Below are 20,832 nucleotides of genomic sequence, written 5' to 3' on the forward strand. Positions count from 1 at the left end.
TATGGATTTAACTGGAAACAGTGCCTATTTAGAGGATGATCAGACACGGTAAGAAGACATGCTCTTACTACTTACCAAGAAACTCCCAAATGCAGAATTAAAAATGGCAGCAGCCTGGAAAAAAAAAAAATTGATTTATACATATTATGTTGTTGAAAAATACACATATAATAAACTATGAAGGAAAAAAAATATATATATTTATTTTTTTACATTGCAAAAGCAAAATATATAAAATGGCCCAACATGCATGGAAGCTGCAAATCCATGCATAATGATTTCAAGTTATACTACGGGTTCAAGTAGACAGGAATCTGTGCTTTGCACATGTTAACTGGTTAATTTACTTACCATTCAGCTACCAGAATAGAAAGTAAAGATTTGTATAAGCTACAAGTCACTAGAGTGGTAGTGCGCAGGGCTATGGACTCCAATATGACCGTGCCGATTGGCTCAGTGTCGTCACATGGATGTGTGAGGGGGGTGTGTCTGACCAAGTCAGAGTATACCAAACAGAGTGGTCAAACTCTTGCCTACTGGACAGTGCAATCACAATGACTATAACAGGAAAGGGAAGGTAAAGGCCCATACACACGATCAGACTTTTTGACAACAAACATGCAAATTAGCTGTTTTAACCCTTTCATGACATTTGGCGTTTACAAGTTAAAATCCATATTTTTTGCTAGAAAACATATATATTTTAGCAGAGACTCTAGAGAATAAAACGGCGATTGTTGTAATATTTTTCTGTTTTTTTTTTTTTCCCATGAAATTTTTATTAGTATTAAAAGAAGCAAATACAGAAATGCAAAATGTGAAATAAATGAATAGACATTGTGCGTATTCGCATACTATTACAGGATAAATCTGACCGAGCATATGGAACAATCAAGTCGTATTAATATTCAAACAACTTTTCTGAAGCTCCGCTAATTACTGGTGATTACAACAAAGCAGAATATGTGAGCTTATCGAGCCCTATCTCTCAAGGTTGTTGTAATATTTTATGTCACACAGTATTTGTGCAGCGGTGTTTTAAACGCAACTTTTTGGGAAAAAGGGACACTCATGAATTTTAAAAAACTAAACAGTAAAATTAGCTCAATTTCTTTGCATAATGTGAAAGATAATGTTACGCCGAGTAAATAGATACCAAACATGTCACACTTTATAATTGCACGCACTCATGGAATGACGACAAACTATGGTACCTAAAAATCTCAATAGGTGACGCTATAAAAAAAAATTCCGGTTACCAGGTTAGAGTTACAGAGGAGGTCTAGTGCTAGAATTATTGCTCTCGCTCTGACGATCGCAGTGATACTTCACATGTGTGATTTGAACACAGTTTACATATGCGGGCACGACTTCCGTATGCGTTTTCTTTGCTGCGCGAGCTCGCGGGGAAGGGGGGGCGCTTTAAATTTTTTTTATTTATTATTATTTTAAAATTATTAAAAAAAAAAAAAAAAAAAACATTTTTGATCACTTTTATTGCTGTCACAAGCAATGTAAACATCCCTTGTGACAGTAATAGGTGGTGACAGATACTCCTTATGGAGGGATCGGGGGTCTAAAAGACCCCCAATCCCTCCTTTACACTTCAAAGTATTCAGATGGCCATTTTTGGCGATTCTGAATACTGTATATATTTTTAAATCTGGCGCCATTGGCAACCGAGTAAACGGGAAGTGACGCCATGACGTCGCTTCCGTGTTTACAATTAGGAGACTGGAATGAAGCCGCTTACGGCTTCATTCCAGTCCCTCCCTAGCCGCCGGAGGCATCGGATGTTTGATAGGGGCTCCCAACTGAACGGGAGACCCGGTAAGAGCGGCGGGAGGCGGGGGGGCGTCCCCTCCTATTCCTCCGGCATAACAGCCGAGCGGCTTTTAGCCGCATCGGTTGTTATGCCTGGAAAGCCAATCGCCCGCTCTAAAAATCAGTACCGGGATGATGCCTGCAGGTGCGGGCATCATCCCGGTATAACCCCCAGAATCCGAGTAGGCACATCTGCGTATGCTCGGCGGCAAGGGGTTAATGCAACATGCGACCATGTGTATGCTCCATCGGACTAACTTTTTCGGTTTTCACCTGACTTTTGTTGGCTGTGCGAACGGACAAACTTTCCGGCAATAAAAGTCAGATGGAGCAAAGTCTGATCGTGTGTACAGAAAACCATAGGACATTTGTACAAAGTACAAACACGCATGCTATGAACCAATGCAAAAGATCAGACAACAATAAAGAAGTTGAGTAAAGGTGGCGGTAAAGAGCAGGAAACCCACGTGATTTGGTGAAAGTTGGCTGAAAAAGTCCTGCCGTGTGTATGCAATACAAGTTCACGGCTGACGCCCTTTGTACAAAAATCCACGGGAATGTTTGTACAAAGTTCGAACGTGTGTAAGAGGCTTAAGACTTTGAACATGGTGGATGCTAGTACAATGTATTGGGCTCTGTTGCGTTGTAAGAGGGGATGGCCATCTTCTCGGGTATCCAATCACTCTAGAGTTCATGTACACAGGTTAGCAATGAATGGGCTCAGAAGTACACACACACACATGAATTAGGCTAGCCATGGATCAAAATTTGGGCGGTTCCAGCAGGCACGGACTTGTGTACAACCAGCCTGATGTTTTTTTTTTCCAAACGATCAGTGCTGTTGACTATAGCCAGCAACACTAATCATAGTATTCTTCTGCCAGGGAAGGCTCCCTACCAGAAGAATACAATTGCTCAGTAGGAATGATTCCCCCATCCACATGTAGGTGTACATTTATCAAACAGAGAAGAGCCGAGATCCTGATGATCACGACTGATCTCTCAGGTGTGCCAGTTTATGAAGCTGAGATAAAGAGAGGAGAACATGTTCTTCACTTCTCATCATAGGACACACCTTTCTGTCATTCACTTTTACGCAGGTGACCAGTTTATACAGATCCAACTACCTTTAGCTAATCTCCTTGCATTGCAACTCTGCATTAGTCAGTGGAAAATTTGGTATACACTATATACAATCACCCAACACTAGTTAGTTTCCACAATCCATGACTTAACTTCACAGTTCACACAAATACGTTTTAAACTCAAACTGTAGCACTGACGCAAGTCTTTTTTCCACAGTAGCGCGACAATCCCTCCACCTCTGGTCTAACTAATCACTCTCACCTTATGGCATGGACCCCTGTGCAATCAGGTGGTCATGCAAGCGGGCATCAAAAGGGTTTTCACGGACCATAAACTTCTCTCACGTCTCCTTAGATCTCAGCAAAGACGCCAGGTCATGGGTAGAAAGAAAAGAGCTCACCACTTAAGTATAAGATTAAATTTTTGTGCTCAAACACAAACTTCTCACATAAAAGATGATAAAAACATAGCATGTAAAGCCGACAATCGTGTTAGTTCCGTAGGGCAGCAGCGGACGACATCTTTCATAGCTCCTCCCTCGTATACGTTAGGTCAATCAGAACTTCGACGTCACGTACTCCTCCCCCCTTCCCTTCACTAGCAGATGAAAGCACTTGGGGAAGGAGTCCAGTGACGTCGCTGAAGACCCGGAAGCTGGCGGAGAGGTGAGTACCGATCAAAAAAATGTATAGATTAATCGAGGAATATATATATATATATATATATACACACACACACACACACACACACAGTATAGTTATGATGTATTTTCTTTCAGGGCCCATTTACATCTGAGCAATGCATAATGCCACGACTCTTGCCACGATTCCAAATTGCTGTAAAATTGTGTCAAAATATGCAATGCGCTTTTGGGTGCCATTCATTGTTAGTGGCACCCCAAATGCAGTTAGCAGACATGCATTTTGCCACACAGTTTGTCATTTGACAAATACACTACCAACATGCCAAAATGCACATTGAAAAAACACACAATGCTCCATGCCCAAAAAAATGTTCAATTTGGCTTTTTGGGCCTTTTTTGTGCACATTCTGGTATGGTTTTTGATGCACTTTTTAAAGTTTTAAAACCAGACTAAAATGCGTGTTAAAATAACATGTGCTAAAATGTGCGCTGAAGGGCAGAAATGTGTGTTTAACCACTTGCTTACTGGGCACCTAAACCCCCCTCCTACTAGAGCTGGGCAATTTTCTCCAAAAAAACTCACGATTCGAAGTTTTGTTTTTTTTGATGGACACCGCGCCAGTCCTGAGGAGCTGCGGCAGGAGTTTTTAGGCAAGGCCACGGCTTTGGCCTAGTCCACGGTGTCCGGCCTTGCGGACTAGGCCGAAGCCGCGACCTTGCCTAGAAACTCCTGCCCGCAGCTCCTCAGGACCAGCGCAGTGTCAGCACCGGTCCTGGTGGGACAAAAGTAAAAAAAAAAAAATAGATTTGCTGAAAATCTGAATCGGTTTGACCTCTCAACTCGATTCAAATCGTTTTTTTTCCCCAGCCCTACCTCCTACCCAGACCAATTTTCAGCTTTTAGATCTGTCACTCTTTGAATGACAATTTCCCACAAATAGAGATTTCTTTTGGTGGTATTTGATCACCTCTGTTTTTTTTAATTAAAAAAAAAAAGACCAAAAAATAAATAAATTTTATATTTTGTTAATACATTTTGCAAACAAGTATTTTTTCTCCTTCATGGATGTACACCGATGAGGCTACACCGATGGGCACTTATAGGTGCCATTGGTGGGCACTAATGGGCGGCACTTGTAGGTGACACTGATAGGCTGCACTGCTAGATGGCACTGAGGCACCGATTGGCCCCACTGTTTGGCATTGATAGGTGGCACTTGTGGGCACTGATAGCTGGCACTGATTAGTGGCCACCAATTTTTGGCACGGATTTGTGGCACTGGCAGTCGGTACTGGTAGGCACATGAATGAATGAATAAATAAATAAATAAATAAATAAATGACTTGTATAGCACTGCAAATGCAAACTGAATTCGCCTTAGGGCACATAACACACTGCTCCTCTTCGGGACCGATGTCCCTGCAAACTGAAGACAGCAATCTTTTTTTTTCTTCTCACGCTGACAGCATGAGAAGACAGAAAAAAAATGATTACTGATCCTCTGTTTACATCACTTAATCAGCAGTCATTGGCCGACAGCTGATCACGTGGTAAGGGGCCGGGATCGACCCCTTACTTGGATCTGTGATCACCCGAGTCTCATTGACTTGGGTGATCACAGCGCATGCTGCGTGCCCCATTCAGGGGGGCGTGGCAGGGCTGCAAAGGGGAGGACGTCAATAGACATACTCCTGGCAAAGCAGATCCGCGCTGTAGCCATCATTAGGCTATAGCGCAGATCTGGAGTTAACCACTACAATACAGGGCACTTTCGCCCCCTTCCTTCCCAGCCCAATTTTCAGCTTTCATCTCTCTAGCACTTTCAGTGACAATTGCGCGGTCATGCTACACTGTACCCAAATGAAATTTTTATCATTTTATTTGCACAAATAGAGCTTTATTTTGGTAGTATTTATTCACGACTCCGTTTTTTATTTTTTGCGATATAATCGCAAAAAAAATCGGAAATTTGGAAAAAAAAACAATATTTTATTTTTTCTATTTTAAAAGAAATCCAATAAAATCAAATTTTGTCATAAATTTAAGCCAAAATGTATTCTGCTACATGTTTTTGGTAAAAAAAATTCCGTTAAGTGTATAATAATTGGTTTGTGTGATCACGGACATATGTACGCAAATGATCATGTACAGATGTGTGCAGGTGATCACGTACATATGTGTGCAGATAATCATTGGGACATGTGATTTTAGTGGGACATATGTGGAGGACATGTTTTTATTATTAGGGACATGTGTTTTTATTATTTGGGGACATGTGTGTTTTGGGGACATATGTGGGGACTGTGTTTATACTGTGTGGTGTGTTGTGTGTTTACACTATACTGGTGATCAGTGAGTAAAAAGCTGTAAAAAATAGCTCATACTCACTGATCATCAGCCGGCTGCAGCGATCTGCTCTCCTCTCCTCAGCGATGACTTCTGTGTGAGGACAGGAGGAGCCGATTGCCTAGCAACCGGCTGTTTGTTTACATCACATGACGGCCATGATTGGACACGGCCGTCATGTGATCAGGAGGGCCAATCACAGAGCCCTCCTCCTGATCTGAGATGCGCCGTATCCGGGTGACGCGGGCACGCGCAATCCCGCTCCTTCTGAAGGACGTTCCTGAACGTCCTCTCAGAAGTAGACGGCTCCCACCCGGCCATATATGTGCATTGGCCAGGTGGCAAGTGGTTAAAAAAGTGAATATTATTTTCAAGTAATTACACGGTCTTTTTAAGTTTGGTTTCATTTTTAAAACTCAGCTGCACTGTAATCACACAGGGATCTCAGGAGATCACAGGCAGCCCTCCCCCTTCTACTCAGATCTCAGATGAAAAACGTCTTCTCTCTTGTCCGATGAGCAAATGTTCTCTTCTTCATAAATAAGGTGCCAGAAGAGAAGATTTTTTCCCTGAGAACTGAACGGAGATAAATTCTCTGTTTGATAAACGTACACCTAATATTTTATTGTGAACTTTATTAATCAGATACACAGTGTATATTATTAATTTGACATTTGATTTTTGTATATTTCCTTTGCAATATATAAGCGCATTGTTATTTTAGGTGCAGCATCGGTATTTCATTAACAAATAGTTTTTTTTCTATTGTGGCGCCGACACCCAACACTTTTTCCTGTACACCTAAGTGTCGGGTTAACACTGCCGCGACTTGGGATCCGACTTGTCAGCCCTCAAGTCGCCCCAAGTCGTTTGACCTTCGGGAATTACATTATAGTCAATGAGAGCCGTCTTAATGTACACTACTGAAGTTGCGCCGACTTCAGAAAAGGTTCCTGTACTACTTCAAGGTGACTTGTACCCATAGAATTCAATGGAAGCCGCCTGCAAGTCGGATCTCCATCTATAGTATATTATATAAGCGACTTTACAGGAAAATAAAATAAATTAGTTTACCCAGGCAAACCCCTCCCTCCCAGAGAGCCGATTATTCTGTGATTGGCCACAGCATAAGTCACCTGTCCTGGAGGCAACTTTAAGTGACGTTGTAAGTTTCCTAAAGTTGAGCTGAAGTTGCCTCCAAGTTGGGCTGCCCCTGTGTGAACCGAGCCTTAATGTGTGGATAGGGGAATTGGTTCATTTACTTATTTTTTAACCCGCTGGTTGAGTGAAAGAAAAAATTTAAATTTACGTTTGGCCTACCTAATGTAACAATGCAAAGGACTGTCGCACTGAGGAGCTTAGAAGGAAGAGGGGCAATTCATGATCTCAGAAGGTGTAAAAGCTTATTGTATACTGAAAGCAAATCTGTAAAACGGAGGAGAGAATCCAGTAAGTGATCAGACTGTCCGCCATTCACAAATCTTGTTACAAGCAGTGTAATCAGTGAAAGACATTTCCTCAATAGAGGAGGAGGAGGAAGGAGAGGAAATATCCGTGTTGGACAATATGTACTGCTATTCTGCCTAAAAACCTGAAGCTGTTAACCACTGCAGTGACATAAATTCAAAGCCAGATACAGGACACGGCATGCCTGCAGTAAAGATTTCTCCAGGATCCAGCTGCATGTAAAACGTGGCGCATACTTCATCCGAGGTATGTGGCATGACTAAAGCCACTTACACACAAGGCAAATATCACCCAAAATCATATGTTAAAGTAGAAAATCGGCCGAATTTCACCCCGTGTGTACAGAGGATTGATTTGCTTCTGTCAAACAAGCATGCTGGAAAACCAGCAGCTGATCAGCATCCAATCAGCACACTCCCAATGGCTTTGAGCGCTGACCAGTGTGTTCTGGCAGGGTTGTGTTCTGCTGAGTGCCGGTCTCCCTGTCATAACACAAATACACAATAGGGAGATTGCAGTACTATCATTAAATAATTAGTACAGCGACCTCCTCAGTTTTATTTAGTTCAGTCCGCTGGGCTGAATGAAAAAAAATACTTACAGTGTGCACCAAGCATTAAGCTGGAGGGAAATTTTGTTTTAGCTAAACTTAAGTTTTAAGATAAGAGGAAACAAAGCCACAAACTATGGTGGGAAATTTTGCTACTGATGTCCCCAACAGATACAGGTTGTAAGGCAGTAACTCAGCACCATGCTCTATATGTATACTGAAACAAAACAAACGTTTATAAGGCATCTTTTTGATGTGGTTTTGAAATACGGCACCAAAAATTAAGCATGCAGGACTTTTCAAAGTGCAGCACACCTGAAGGACGGCATCGTTTTCATGCTCTTTTGTTGCCCTGGAAAAGCGCAGCAAAAGCACACCAGCATAAAAGAGGCCTAATAGTCAAATGATAGAACCTCAATGGATAGTAGAGGCTTCGATAATAGATACTTGAATGACAAATGAATGGATTAGCACAAAGTGGGGCCTAAACTCAATTAGACTCCTTTCACACTGAGCTGCCCCGAGCGTCAGCAGTAAAGCTAAAAAAAAAAAAAAACGGCGTTTTAGTGGCACTATTTGGCCGACAAAAAGGGGTTAAATCCGCCCGCAAAATGCCGCTGCAGCATCACAGCACTGCCCCATTATTTTCAATGGGCAGGAGCGGAGTAGGAGAGGTGTATTCACCGCTCCTACACTGCTGCAAAGAAGCTGCTGGCAGGACTTTTTGTGACGCCCTGCCAGCGCAGCGCCCCAGTATGAAAGCACTCGGGCATTCACACTGGGTTTGCAGCTGAGGCTTCTTTCAGGCGCAATTTTTAGTGCTGTAGAGCCTGAAAACTGCCTTCAGTGTGAAAGGGGTCTTACATACAGCTTAATCGCAGGAACCATAGGGGCAATAAATGAAATAATATGATAACAAATGCAGGTACTTAAAGGCACCAAAGCATCTTTAGATACACTAAGTGAGTAACAAAGTTCTTTAATCACTTGTCTTCAAAGGTAGGTTTATAAATGTCCTGGTACTCAAGGGGTTAAAACCAAGGAGTTACTGTTTTGTTCTCCAGGCTCCTAGCCTTTATGTAAAAGTTATACAGAGAAGGGGTTCATTTTTAGGGGACTGCAAAGGTGCCCCTTAGAATAGCAAAAAAAAAAAAAATGAAATGCATAAAAGGTTTATAAAATTAAAATAAAAAGAAACCCCATTGTCGTGCGCACTGATGATCTGTAAAGGATTTTAAAGCTTTGCTCATGGACAATTTTGGATGCAGTAGTTTTTTTATTTTTTGCCATTTCACAGGTGTGAACAAATTTGAGGCTTGGCATCTATTTCCATAGAAACTGTGTATTTGTGTACACTAAAATTCCTTTTGGTGTATTTTTTCCTGAAAAGAAAGATTTGATAAACAGTTGTGCAAAAACCTTGCATCAAAATTTGCATCTGCCATCATTGCAGGGCTTCTGCTTCAAGAAAATATAGGTTTGGAGGTTTTTATGTTTTTCCAGCAAAAAAAAAAAAAAAATGCAGATTTTTAGCACGTACAAAAGATTTAAAACACTGCTCCGGTAGTGAAGTGGTTATGAAACAGTCAAAGCTTAGCACAGGTCTAACAGTGGATCGACATATGCAAATTTGCTAGAAAATTTAATAACTCTGCAATTGGATATTTTATGTTTTGAATTTATTATAACTACCCTGCAACAAAACAAAAATTAAGAAGGGGATTACAGGAGCTAAATGAAGTATGCTGTCATTTCTCCTTCCAGAAATTAAGTTGCGTTAGTAGAAGTGCACTTTAATAAGAGCACAGCCAGGACATTGACAGATGAGAATGACACCAAGGAGAGAATGTAAGCAGGACAAGCAGTGCATGTTACTTTGTTCCAACCTATTTGTCACTGACTATCATGAATGACTAGGGCCTTTCTTAAGGGGCCTATTATTCTCAAATTTAGTTATTATACTGCAGTTATTTGGCCATATATTATGAAGATGATGACAGTTAATAAAAGAAATCTTCAGCAAGCACTCCTTTTACATAAAGTTCAGACCTCAGCGCTCTGCAATTCTTGTGTGTGAATGGGATATTGCAAGAGCTACTGGCTGAAATACACCCGGGCTTTTAAAAAGACTGTTTAAATGCATACAAAAGGATGTAGCCACACTGTGACACAGTAAGATGAAGTTAATAGTTAAATAAAAATAGCCATAAACCAAACGTGTCCATAAAACACAAGCTGATACACCTCTACCAAATACAAACTTTCTACATTTTTGCTCGGGTATACACCCGGGTTGCACAAACAAGCAATCATAAAAGCAAGATTTTCATGCTAAACTATTAGTAAACAATAGCATTTTACCAAATATAAATGTACTTAGACCTGTTATAAAATAGTTTTGAAAACAAAATTGTACTATAAAAAAAAAATGATGGACTTTAATGAAATGCATACATACAGTTTTTCCCCGAAAATAAGCGCGAGTATTATATGAATTTTGGCAACCAAAAACACACTAGGGCTTATTTTTGGGGTAGGGCTTGCCATGCAATGTGCTGTGTTCTCTCCCCCTCTTCCTCCCTGCCTGTCAGGAATTCCCAGTGTGAACATAGTAAACGTGGTTGTACAATCTTAGAATCCTCACCATTACAGGATTATATAATGTAAAAGGTGTGTGTTGCTGTAATATAATTGTGCAAATACCTTCTTATAGTACCGCTGGGCACTTCCATGGCCGCTCCGAGCTGCCGGAGAGTAGAGCAGCGGACATCAGCTGAGCGCCTGCAGAGGTAGAGGGGGCCGAGATCCCCTGCTGACGCGCAACAGAAGAGCAGAGCAGCAGAGATCAGCTGAGCGCCTGCAGAGGGAGGGGGGCCAAGGTCCTCTGCTGACACCAGGGAGAAGAGGAGAGCAGCAGAGATCAGCTGAGGGAGGGGGGCCAGGTCCCCTGTTGACACCAGGGAGAAGAGGAGAGCAGCAGAGATCAGCTGAGAGCCTGCAGAGGGAGGGGGGCTGAGGTCCCCTGCTGACACCAGGGAGAAGAGGAGAGCAGCAGAGGTCAGCTGAAGGAGGTGGGCCGTGGTCCCCCACTGACAGCCAGGAGAAGAGATCAACTGTACCAAAGGCATTTGATACAATTATATTACAGAAACACACAATTTTTACATTATATACTACTGTAGGAGAGTAGATTTTAGCATTTACAACCACTTTAAACTAGGGCTTATTTTTGGGGTAGGGCTTATATTTCAGCCCTCCCCGAAAAATCACAGTAAGTCTTATTTTCGGGGGAAACACGGCAGCAGTACAAGCTTAAACAGATCCAAGTCCAATAGAGCAGGCTCGCACATGCAGGCCAGACTTCTGAAATTGTCTTCCACAGTGGCTTTGACAATGCAAGGTTTGCACATGAAACAGCCATGGGCCAAGATTTTTAACTTACCACACTATGAGCACTGTGAGCACAGGTAGCGAGCTAACACATTCTGGCCAAAAATAGAACACACTAATACCTTATGACCTAAGTTGCCTTGCTCTCATGCAAGTTGCTCCATTATCTTCGGAGTCTCAGGCCTAGAACAAGCATGAAGATCAGGAAATCATTGAGAAAATAAAACGTAATCAATATGCAAACTTGTTCTGAACCAGTCATTTAGAAACTAAGCATTTGGCAGGGGCAAAGCTAGAGACCAGGGAGCAGAGACATTCGGGTCAGTAAATACAGATATCAGTTTTCGCATCTGCAGGAAGAACAGAGCATCCTCTCATATTGTTCTTCCCACCGCTAATCACCAGAGGCATTCTGTGAAGAGACAGAAAAGGCCCCTTTCTACAGCGAGAGTTCATAGCCGCACCACAGGGACTGGTGAGAGGGCACTGCCCATTGTTCAGACTGCTAGCAAGGACTGAGTTACTGGAGGCAGGACGTTAAGCATACTGCACCTATACCGCACCTTTGCTGCATTTTTACTGCACCTATACAATGTACCCCTACCCATTCACCTGTGGAAAAAAAATGTAAAAAAAACACAACACACAAGGGTTAAAATAGTTTATTGCATAGCTCAGGGGTTCTTCAGGGGTCTTCTCGGCGGACTCCTCCGCTATCTTCTGCTAGCTCTTTTACTAGTGGAGGAGCCCGGCTTTCTTCTTCACCGCCGCCCTTTTCTTCCGACTTCGGGGTCTTGTCCCCCTCTCCGGTTCTTCTTGCAGGGCCACCGCGCCTTCTTCTAGCTCTTTTACAAGTGGTGGCCCGGTCTTCTGTTCTTCTCTTCAGGAGCTGTTGCCTCGTCGCAGTCTCTGCTCACAATGACAGGGACGCGGCGTGCGGCGACTTATATAGGGACATCACCGGACGATGTCCCCGCCCATTATGTCACAGTCCCAGCATCCTCTGGGACTGTGACATCATAATGGGCGAGGACATCATCAATAAACTATTTTAACCCTTGTGTGTTGTGTTTTTACATTTTTTTCCACAGGTGAATGGGTAGGGGTACATTGTACCCCATACTCATTCACATAGGGTGGGGAGCCGGGATCCGGTAAGCCCACCGCCCACAGATCCCGACAACCAACGGCCAGGGTTGTCGGAAGGAGGCCTGGTACGGCTCAGGAGGGGGGGAACACTCACTCGTCCCCACCCCCTTTCCTGGCCGGCCAGGTAGCGTGCTCGGATAAGGGTCTGGTATGGATCTGGGGTGACCCCCACGCCATTTTTTCGGCATAGGGGGTTCCCCTTAAAATCCATACCAGACCTAAGGGTCTGATATGCTCTCGGAGGGGGAACACATGCCGTTTTTTTTTTTTTTTTTGGCGTGGAGTTCCCCCTTGAGAGCTCATTCTCTGATTGGCCACAGCAAAAGTGGCCTGGCCTGGGGCGACTTAAAGTCATGTTGTAAGTCGCCCCAAGTCCTGTCCAAGTTGTGTTGAAAGTCGTGTTGCCCCTGTGTGAACCGAGCCTAAGATTAGATGATGCACATAGTAGAAATGGTAATAAGTAATATTAATGATAAACCAGATCAAGTAAATAAATAATCCTGACAGCAGGAAGTTATGCCTCGTACACACGATCGGATTGTTGGCCAACAAAACTGTGGAATTTTGTCCTCAGGGCATTGGCTCAAACTCGTCTTGCATACACACAGTATCACAAATGTTGGGCAACAATTACAAACGTAGTGACATACTCGATGTACTACGTGGTTTTTCATCTCTTTAGGGCCATTCTTTGGGCTCCTTCTAATTTTATGTTAGTAGAAGTTTGGCGAGTGTTGATTTGCACTTTTCTTTTCGCGACTTTAATTTAGTGTTTTTCAGTTTGTTTCTGAAAGGCCGTTCGTCTACCAGACATGTCGCGGAATCGGAGGAGATAACTGTTATTAATTATTGGCCCTGGAGTTATTGCTGTGACATTATTTTTTTGGTTTTATAATTATTTGATTTGGTATATTTTCTATATTTTTGGATGCATAGAATGCACTTTTTGGTTAAGTTCTATTGGCAGATAGCAGGTAAAAAAAAATTTTTTTTTAATGCACAATAAAAAAAAATTGTGTAGAATAATACTTGGCTATGTGTTTCACTTCAAATGATAGTTTGGGAGTAGGCAGTTGCTCAGGGACACCAATATAGTTGTATCTTTGATCTTAAAAACTATGGGATAATGGTTTTGTGATAACTTGCACAAATAAAAACAAAAAAAATATATCACTTGATATCCCAGAAAAAAAAAGCCTTTGAAAATGTGTTTGTAATAACTCCATCGGTATCACCAGCAAAGCAGCTTCATTATTATTACATTAAAGAGAATGTGCGCTGCATTTGGAGATTTCATAATTTGCCGCATCACACATGTTAATTCTCAAACAAACGTTCGTTTACAAGACCGACCGCTTCTGCTTCCGGGCATTCGTTTGTACTTTGGACTTTTGTCCGACGGACTTGTGTACACATGCTCGGAAAATCAGACAACATGGAAAATTTGAAAACATGCTAGCCAACATTTGTTGGTGGAAAGTCCGACAAATACTGTCCAATAGAGCATACACATGGTCGGATTTTCCACCAACAGCTTGACATCCACCATTTCCCATCAGAAAGTCCGATCGTGTGTATGAGGCATTAGTATATAAAAATCTGCTAGCATGTTTCTGTAGACTTCAGAACTACTTGAAGCTTGCTGAAACTTGGTAAAGCCTGCTAGCTGACTGTTTAAAAGTTAAAACTGCTTAAAGTTTACCAAGATTTTCACAAACGTTTGCAAGAGCTTGCTGTATACACCGCTCTTATACAAGCTGAAGCTGGTTTAAACAAGGCCTGTGCATTTTCTTCTACTGGATTCTCCCTAGAAGTATAGGGAGACCTCATCACCACCTTATCACAGTTGTAGGAGTAGTGGTGCAGATCTCCCTGTTAAAATGTAATTAAGGGAGTTGTAAAGTTAGACTTTTTTTTTATCTTAACGCATTCTGTGCATTGAGGCTGGGTTCACACTGAAGCGATGCGGGAACGCCGCGAATCCGCGGCGGTTTCCCGCATCGCATGCCTCCCGCCGGCAGTTCTCACTGCCCTAGGCGGACTGCTGGGAGTGTCAGTGAAATGTTAATGACACCCCCAGATCAGTTCGCATATCGCAGTGCGATCTGCAAACTCGGACAGGAATCTGATCGCATGGTGTGAACACCCATGCGATCCGATTCTGCTGCGGACCAAAAAAAGGGTCCTGTGCGAGTTTGCGGCGGGTGCAATGCGAATTCAGCCATACTATCTGTATGGCTGAACTCGCATCGCACAGAGATCGGATGTGATTTGCACTGCAGTGCGGTGCGAATCACATCCGGTTCTCGCTGCCGCAGCGGTGTGAACCCAGCATAAGATAAAAAACCTTCTGTGTGTAGCAGCCGCCTCAATTCTCCAAATACTTACCTGAGCCCCAGCTCTGTCCAGCAATGTCCATGAATGTCTTAGCGAGACTCCCTCCTGATTGGCTGAAACATAGCAGTGGCGTCTTTGGCTCCCGCTGCTGTCAAAGTCATTCAGCCAATCAGGAGAGAGAGGAGGTGGGGCAGGAGAGCAGCTCTGACTGAATGGACACCAGGAGCTGTGACTCGGCTCAGGTGCCCCTATAGCAAGCTGCTTGCTATGAGGGAACTCGACGGCATGGAGAGCCCAGAAGAGGGACACCAGAAGAGGAGGATCGGGGCTGCTCTGTGCAAATCAACTACACAGGACAGGCAAGTATGACATGTTCGTTTTTTTTTTATTGAAAAAAAAAACGAGACTTTACAATCACTTTCAGTAGTATAAGCTCTGGGAAGAAGTGAACACTGAGCTGCACTCCAACCAAACTCCTTTCTGTCAAAACAATATGATTTACAGAGCCCATAAGGAAAAATATCAGAAGAAAAAAAAAAAAAGTCTGATGGCCTTATAGTTAGTGGTCACAATAAGCCTAACATTTAAAGCGGGGTTCCACCCTAAAGTGGAACCTCCTCTGATCGGATCCCTGCCCCCCTCCGGTGTCACAATTGGCACCTTTCAGGGGGGAGGGGGGTGGAGTTACCTGTCAAAGACAGGTATTTACACCCACTTCCGGGCATAGACTCCCGTGGGAGTCTACGCCATTTCCTGTCCTGCCGCGCTGTCTGCTGGGACACACACGGGTCTCAGAGACAGCGCGGAGAATTCCTATTGCACTGCGCGACTCGCGCATGCGCAGTAGGGAACCGGGAAGTGAAGCCGATTCGCTTCACTTCCTGATTCTCTCACCTAGAATGGTGGCGGCAGCAGCCGAGGGCCGAGCGATCGATCGGCCTCGGCTGCCGACATCGCTGGAACCCGGGACAGGTGAGTGTCCATTTATTAAAAGTCAGCAGCTGTAGTATTTATAGCTGCTGGCTTTTAATATTTATTTTTTTGGTGGAATCCCTCTTTAAAGATTGATTTACTAAAACTGGAGAGTGCAAAAGCTGGTGCTGGTCTACATGGTAGTCAATCAGCTTCTAACTTCGGCTTGTTCAATTAAGTTTTGACAAAAAAAAAAAGAAAAAAGAAAAAAGGAAGCCGATTGGTTTCTAAGCAGAGCAGCACCAAATTTTGCACTCTCCAGTTTTAGTAAATCAACCCCTTAATGTCTACGGTAACAGATAACAAAAGCTAAATAGCAAGATCAAAAAATATGACATTGCTGAAAGCATGAACTTCCAGTATGAGAGCAGGTGTATCTGTGAAATGACTGTCCTATGAATAACATACCAGCTGAGGTTTGATGGAGATGCTGCAGGCCAATGCTAGGTCAACAGGGTCACTAGCCTGAAGCAAAAACTACTATGATCACTAAAATTGATTATCTCTGAACAAAAATCTGTGTCTAAACACAACACAGAGACAACACCACACACAGCCAGCCAGGTTGAAGAGGACTGAAAATTATTTTGAGAACATTCATGAGTCGACGAGTATCAAAGATTGAGATTTTATTAGAGGATTATTTTGGTAATAGGTTACGCTTCTAAATTGTGGGGAAAGAGAATGCAGCATGCCTATTACTACTAACCCTAAATAAAGGGGCAGCATCTAAATTCAAAACTTATACTTTGCTTTTACTTTTTTGCATTGTTATTGCTGGACACTGGACAGCAGGACAACTAGGGGCAAGTGTGACCCCCTTGTGACGCAAAGTGAATTGATAAAATCTGGTAGATAGCAAATCAATGAAATGCACTCATATAAACTTTAACACAACATAGTCTATTATAAAAAAAAATGACAGAATAGTCAATTCCAGAAAGTGCTGTATACAGTTTTGCATGCCATGTGTATTGTGGTACAGGCCTCTTCATTACTGACAGTTATGATGACAGTAAACATGAGAGCTTGTGGGAATAGTTATTGGTGAACAGGAAGCTTTAATGATATAGCCATTAGCTTTGTGTTATTTACTTCGGCTCCTGCAGAGCAGACAGCCAGCGTGGAAGAGAAAGGTCATGAAAAGGGTACGCATTTGTGTACTGGTGTCTGTCACTTTCAAACTCTGAATACTTTAACATTAGCATAAGATGGTCATACACAGCACATTCAAAGCTAGGTCTCTGATATGTAATGCATACGTACATTACTCAGCACAATGTAAGACTGTATATAGTATACCTAAAGGGTCCCTGGGTAAGCTGACAATTTTAGTAGTTGGTGCTACTACACTGAAAGCCGTGATCTTTCGGGAACTGTGCCAAGTGGTTTCTCCTCTGCACACTGACCTAAAGAGCTTGCTTGCTTGCACTGCCACCATTCAGGGAACGCCTTTGTCCAGTCACAGAATGCCTTGTATTAAAAAAAAAAAAAATATATATATATATATATATATATATATATATATACATATACATACATACACACACACACAAGGTGCTCCAGGAATCACGGCTGTGCTGAACAAGTTATCTCCTGTTAGTGTGCAGAAAGGTAACAGCTCACACAGGACCATGAAAGAAAAGCTCTTAGGCCCCTTTCACACTGAGGCACTTTGCAGGTGCTACAGAGTTAAAAATAGTGCCTGCAAAGCGCCCTGAAACTGGCAGTGATAAAAGTCCTGCAAGCTGCATCTTTGGAGCGCTATAGGAGCAGTAAATACACCGCCCCTTCCCATAGAAAACAATGGGGTAGCGCTGCAAACCCACCTGCAAAGGGCCGCTGCAGCGCGCTTTGCAGGCGGTTTAAACCCTTTTTCTATCGCTAGCGGGGGTTAAACCTGCCCCGCTAGCAGCCGTATAGCGCTGCTAAATATAGCACCACTTTACCGGCAGCACCCACAACGCCCCAGTGTGAAAGTAGCCTTATTGTAGTAGTGCCAAATACAACAGTGTTTGCCAGCTTCGTCAGCAGACCTTCAGGTATGTAATATCCATACTTATGATGGTTCAAGCCAGATGAATGGAAGTATGCAATACAGATCATAGATGAATATCCATAATATATATATATATATATATATATATATTAGGGCTGCAACTAACGATTATTTTCATAATCGATTAATCGGCCGATTATTTTTTCGATTAATTGGATAAAAATAAAAACTGAAAAAGGGGAGAACTAATATATATATATATATATATATATATATATATATATATATAACACAAAAGGGTACAAATAGGCCCACAATACCCCACTCAGCGCCTATTTCAGCAGACCAAAAATTTCGAGAAATAGTAATAATAAAAGATATATGTAATAAATATGACCTATCAAATTAATCACAAAGGTCTATAGGGCAGCAGCCGTTTAAAATTAAGAAAATCATAAAACAAATAGTACACAAATAAAAATCAGTTCACATCCTGAAAATATCAGTACTAAAACAGCGCTAAAAATAAAGTCCCAAAAATCAGCATATAGATCAAAAAATTGTGCAGAAAGGGTGACAATGGTGGTTTGATCAACGTTGTAAGGTGATAATGATGTTCATCAAAAAGTGCTGTAACTACTCCATCCACCAGGATTGCACCAGTATTTCACCTCGTGAAGCTCGTATCCCCTTAGGGGGTTAAACTCACCAGATACAACCGTAACAAGCGCCTTTAAGGGAATAATCCCGCTTTTGTCTACTGCAATTCAAATGTCCTCCACCAGGGTTCGTCTGCCAAAAATGCTTCCAAAACGTCATAAAATATAAAGAAATTCTCACATAGCGTAATTCTATTTTTTATTTATTAATGGTCACACAAATAAAAAAACCTTATGTCAATCTGCGTACATTTAGTAAGAAAAAATAAGCATTAGAACAACAGTATGTTCTGTCACCGTTTTAGATGGATGCCAGAAACTTTCCCCATGTGTCTTTCTGTTGACACTTTCGCTTCCTGGGTCTGGTTAGCGTTGGAACGCAACTGTAACTTCCGGTCAACGTCGCATAGGCCACGCTCTGACACGTTTCGTCACTTCCGACTTCAACAGAGTCGGAAGTGACGAAACGCGTCAGGCGTGGCCTATGCAACGTTTACCGGAAGTTACAGTTGCGTTCCACCGCTAACCAGACCCGGGAAGCGACACAGTGTCAGCAGAAAGACACATGGGGAAAGTTCCTGGCATCCATCTAAAACGGTGACAGAACACACTGTTCTTATGCTTATTTTTTCTTACTAAATGTACGCAGATTGACATAAGTTTTTTTTTTATATGTGTGACCATTAATAAAGAAAAAATAGAATTACGCTATGTGCGAATTTCTTTATATTTTATGACGTTTTGGAAGTGTTTTTGGCAGACGAACCCTGGTGGAGGACATTTGAATTGCGGTAGACAAAAGCGGGATTATTCCCTTAAAGGCGCTTGTTACGGTTGTATCTGGTGAGTTTAACCCCCTAAAGGGATACGAGCTTCACGCGGTGAAATACTGGTGCAATCCTGGTGGATGGAGTAGTTACATACATACATACATACATACATACATACACACACACACACACACACACACACACGTGTCCCCCCCAGTATAGATGACACATTCCTCCCCTCTCACATGGTGTCACTGCCCCATCTCCTCTCAGTGCTCCCCTCTCCTCCTCCGGTGTCTTGGGTTTTCTCACCCCTTCATGGTGACAGCGGCTCCTCCTCGGTGTGTCGGGGTGGTGTGGGGCGGAGTCTCAGTCCGGACCCGCCACACGTGACTCAGCCGACTCCTCCGAATGGAGTGAAGGGCCCCCGAAGCCGGGAGATGGATGCATGCAGAGCACAACCTCCAATCAGGGCAGCGCTGGAAAGTGGCCCGGCGAGGGCTTGCCACACCTGCGCTCTGAGGCGGGTCTATAGGAAGGCTGCTGGGTAGAGGAGGAGCCGAAAGCAGCACAGGCGTATTGCTGGTGGGACGTCAGCTGGGTGGAGAATGCAAGCAGGCATAGCTGCGTGCTCATGGACGTGGTGCATGCACAGGACACGGGAGGATACACAGGATTCTAACGGACCGGCAGGGGGGAAGGTGCGGACTAGGGGTGCAACGGATCAAAAAACTCACGGATCGGATCGTTCCTCGGGTCAGAGTCACGGATCGGATCAATTTTCGGATCAGCAAAAAAAATAACACTATCCCCGCCCCTCCACAGCCACATTGTTTATTTAAATAAAAGGTATAACACTATCTCCCCCCCAATAAAATGCAGCTTATTACAAGCATAAAAACATAGTCAGCATATCACTGATGATTTGCGCCAAGCTCACCACTGATCAAAGTTCCTCCAAACAGACCGCCGTGATGAGTCCCGGGATGCCTATTGGCGCAAATCGTCAGTGATATGCTATGTTTTTATGCTTGTAATAAGCTGCATTTTATTGGGGGGGGTAGAGATAGTGTTGTACCTTTTATTTAAATCAACAATGTGGCTGTGCCGAGCAAGTGGAAAGGCTTAGATAGGATTAGATAATAACTAACTACTATCTAAGGCTGCTTTCACACTGGGGCGGGAGCGGCGTCGGCGGTAAAGTGCCGCTATTTTTAGCGGCGCTTTACCGTCGTTTTAGCGGCGGTCTGCGGGCGCTAGCGGGGTGGTTTTAACCCCCGCTAGCGGCCGGAAAAGGGTTAAACCCGCCCGCAAAGCGCCGCTGCAGCAGCGCTTTGCCGCGGTGTCCCATTGATTTCAATGGGTAGGAGCGGTATAGGAGCGGTGAATACACCGCTCCTTCACCGCTCCAAAGACGCGGCTAGCAGGACTTTTTTCACCGTCCTGCCAGCGCATCGCTCCAGTGTGAAAGCCCTCTGGCTTTCACACTGGAGGGAAAGGGGCCGGTTTTTTTCAGGCGCTACTTTTAGCGCTGTAACGCCTGAATACCGCCCCAGTGTGAAAGCAGCCTAATAGATAGTAGTTAGTTATTAGGTTAGATTAGGTAATAAATGTAGTGGTACCTGCATAAAAGAAGTTT

General features: G+C 43.2%; 1 protein-coding gene across 1 annotated transcript in view; it reads right to left on the reverse strand.

The window, feature by feature from the left end:
- Nucleotides 1-20,832, reverse strand: part of SLC10A7 (solute carrier family 10 member 7) — a 303,157-nt gene that overhangs the window by 165,215 nt on the left and 117,110 nt on the right. Inside the window, exon 5 of the mRNA XM_077476993.1 lies at nt 76-114. Within this exon, the coding sequence (XP_077333119.1) occupies nt 76-114 (39 nt within the window). The remainder of the gene's footprint in view (nt 1-75; nt 115-20,832) is intronic.

This window comes from Lithobates pipiens, unplaced genomic scaffold (assembly GCF_037356315.1).
Source record: "Lithobates pipiens isolate NorthernLeopardFrog02 unplaced genomic scaffold, aLitPip1_a1.2 Scaffold_13, whole genome shotgun sequence".
NCBI classification, from domain to species: domain Eukaryota; kingdom Metazoa; phylum Chordata; class Amphibia; order Anura; family Ranidae; genus Lithobates; species Lithobates pipiens.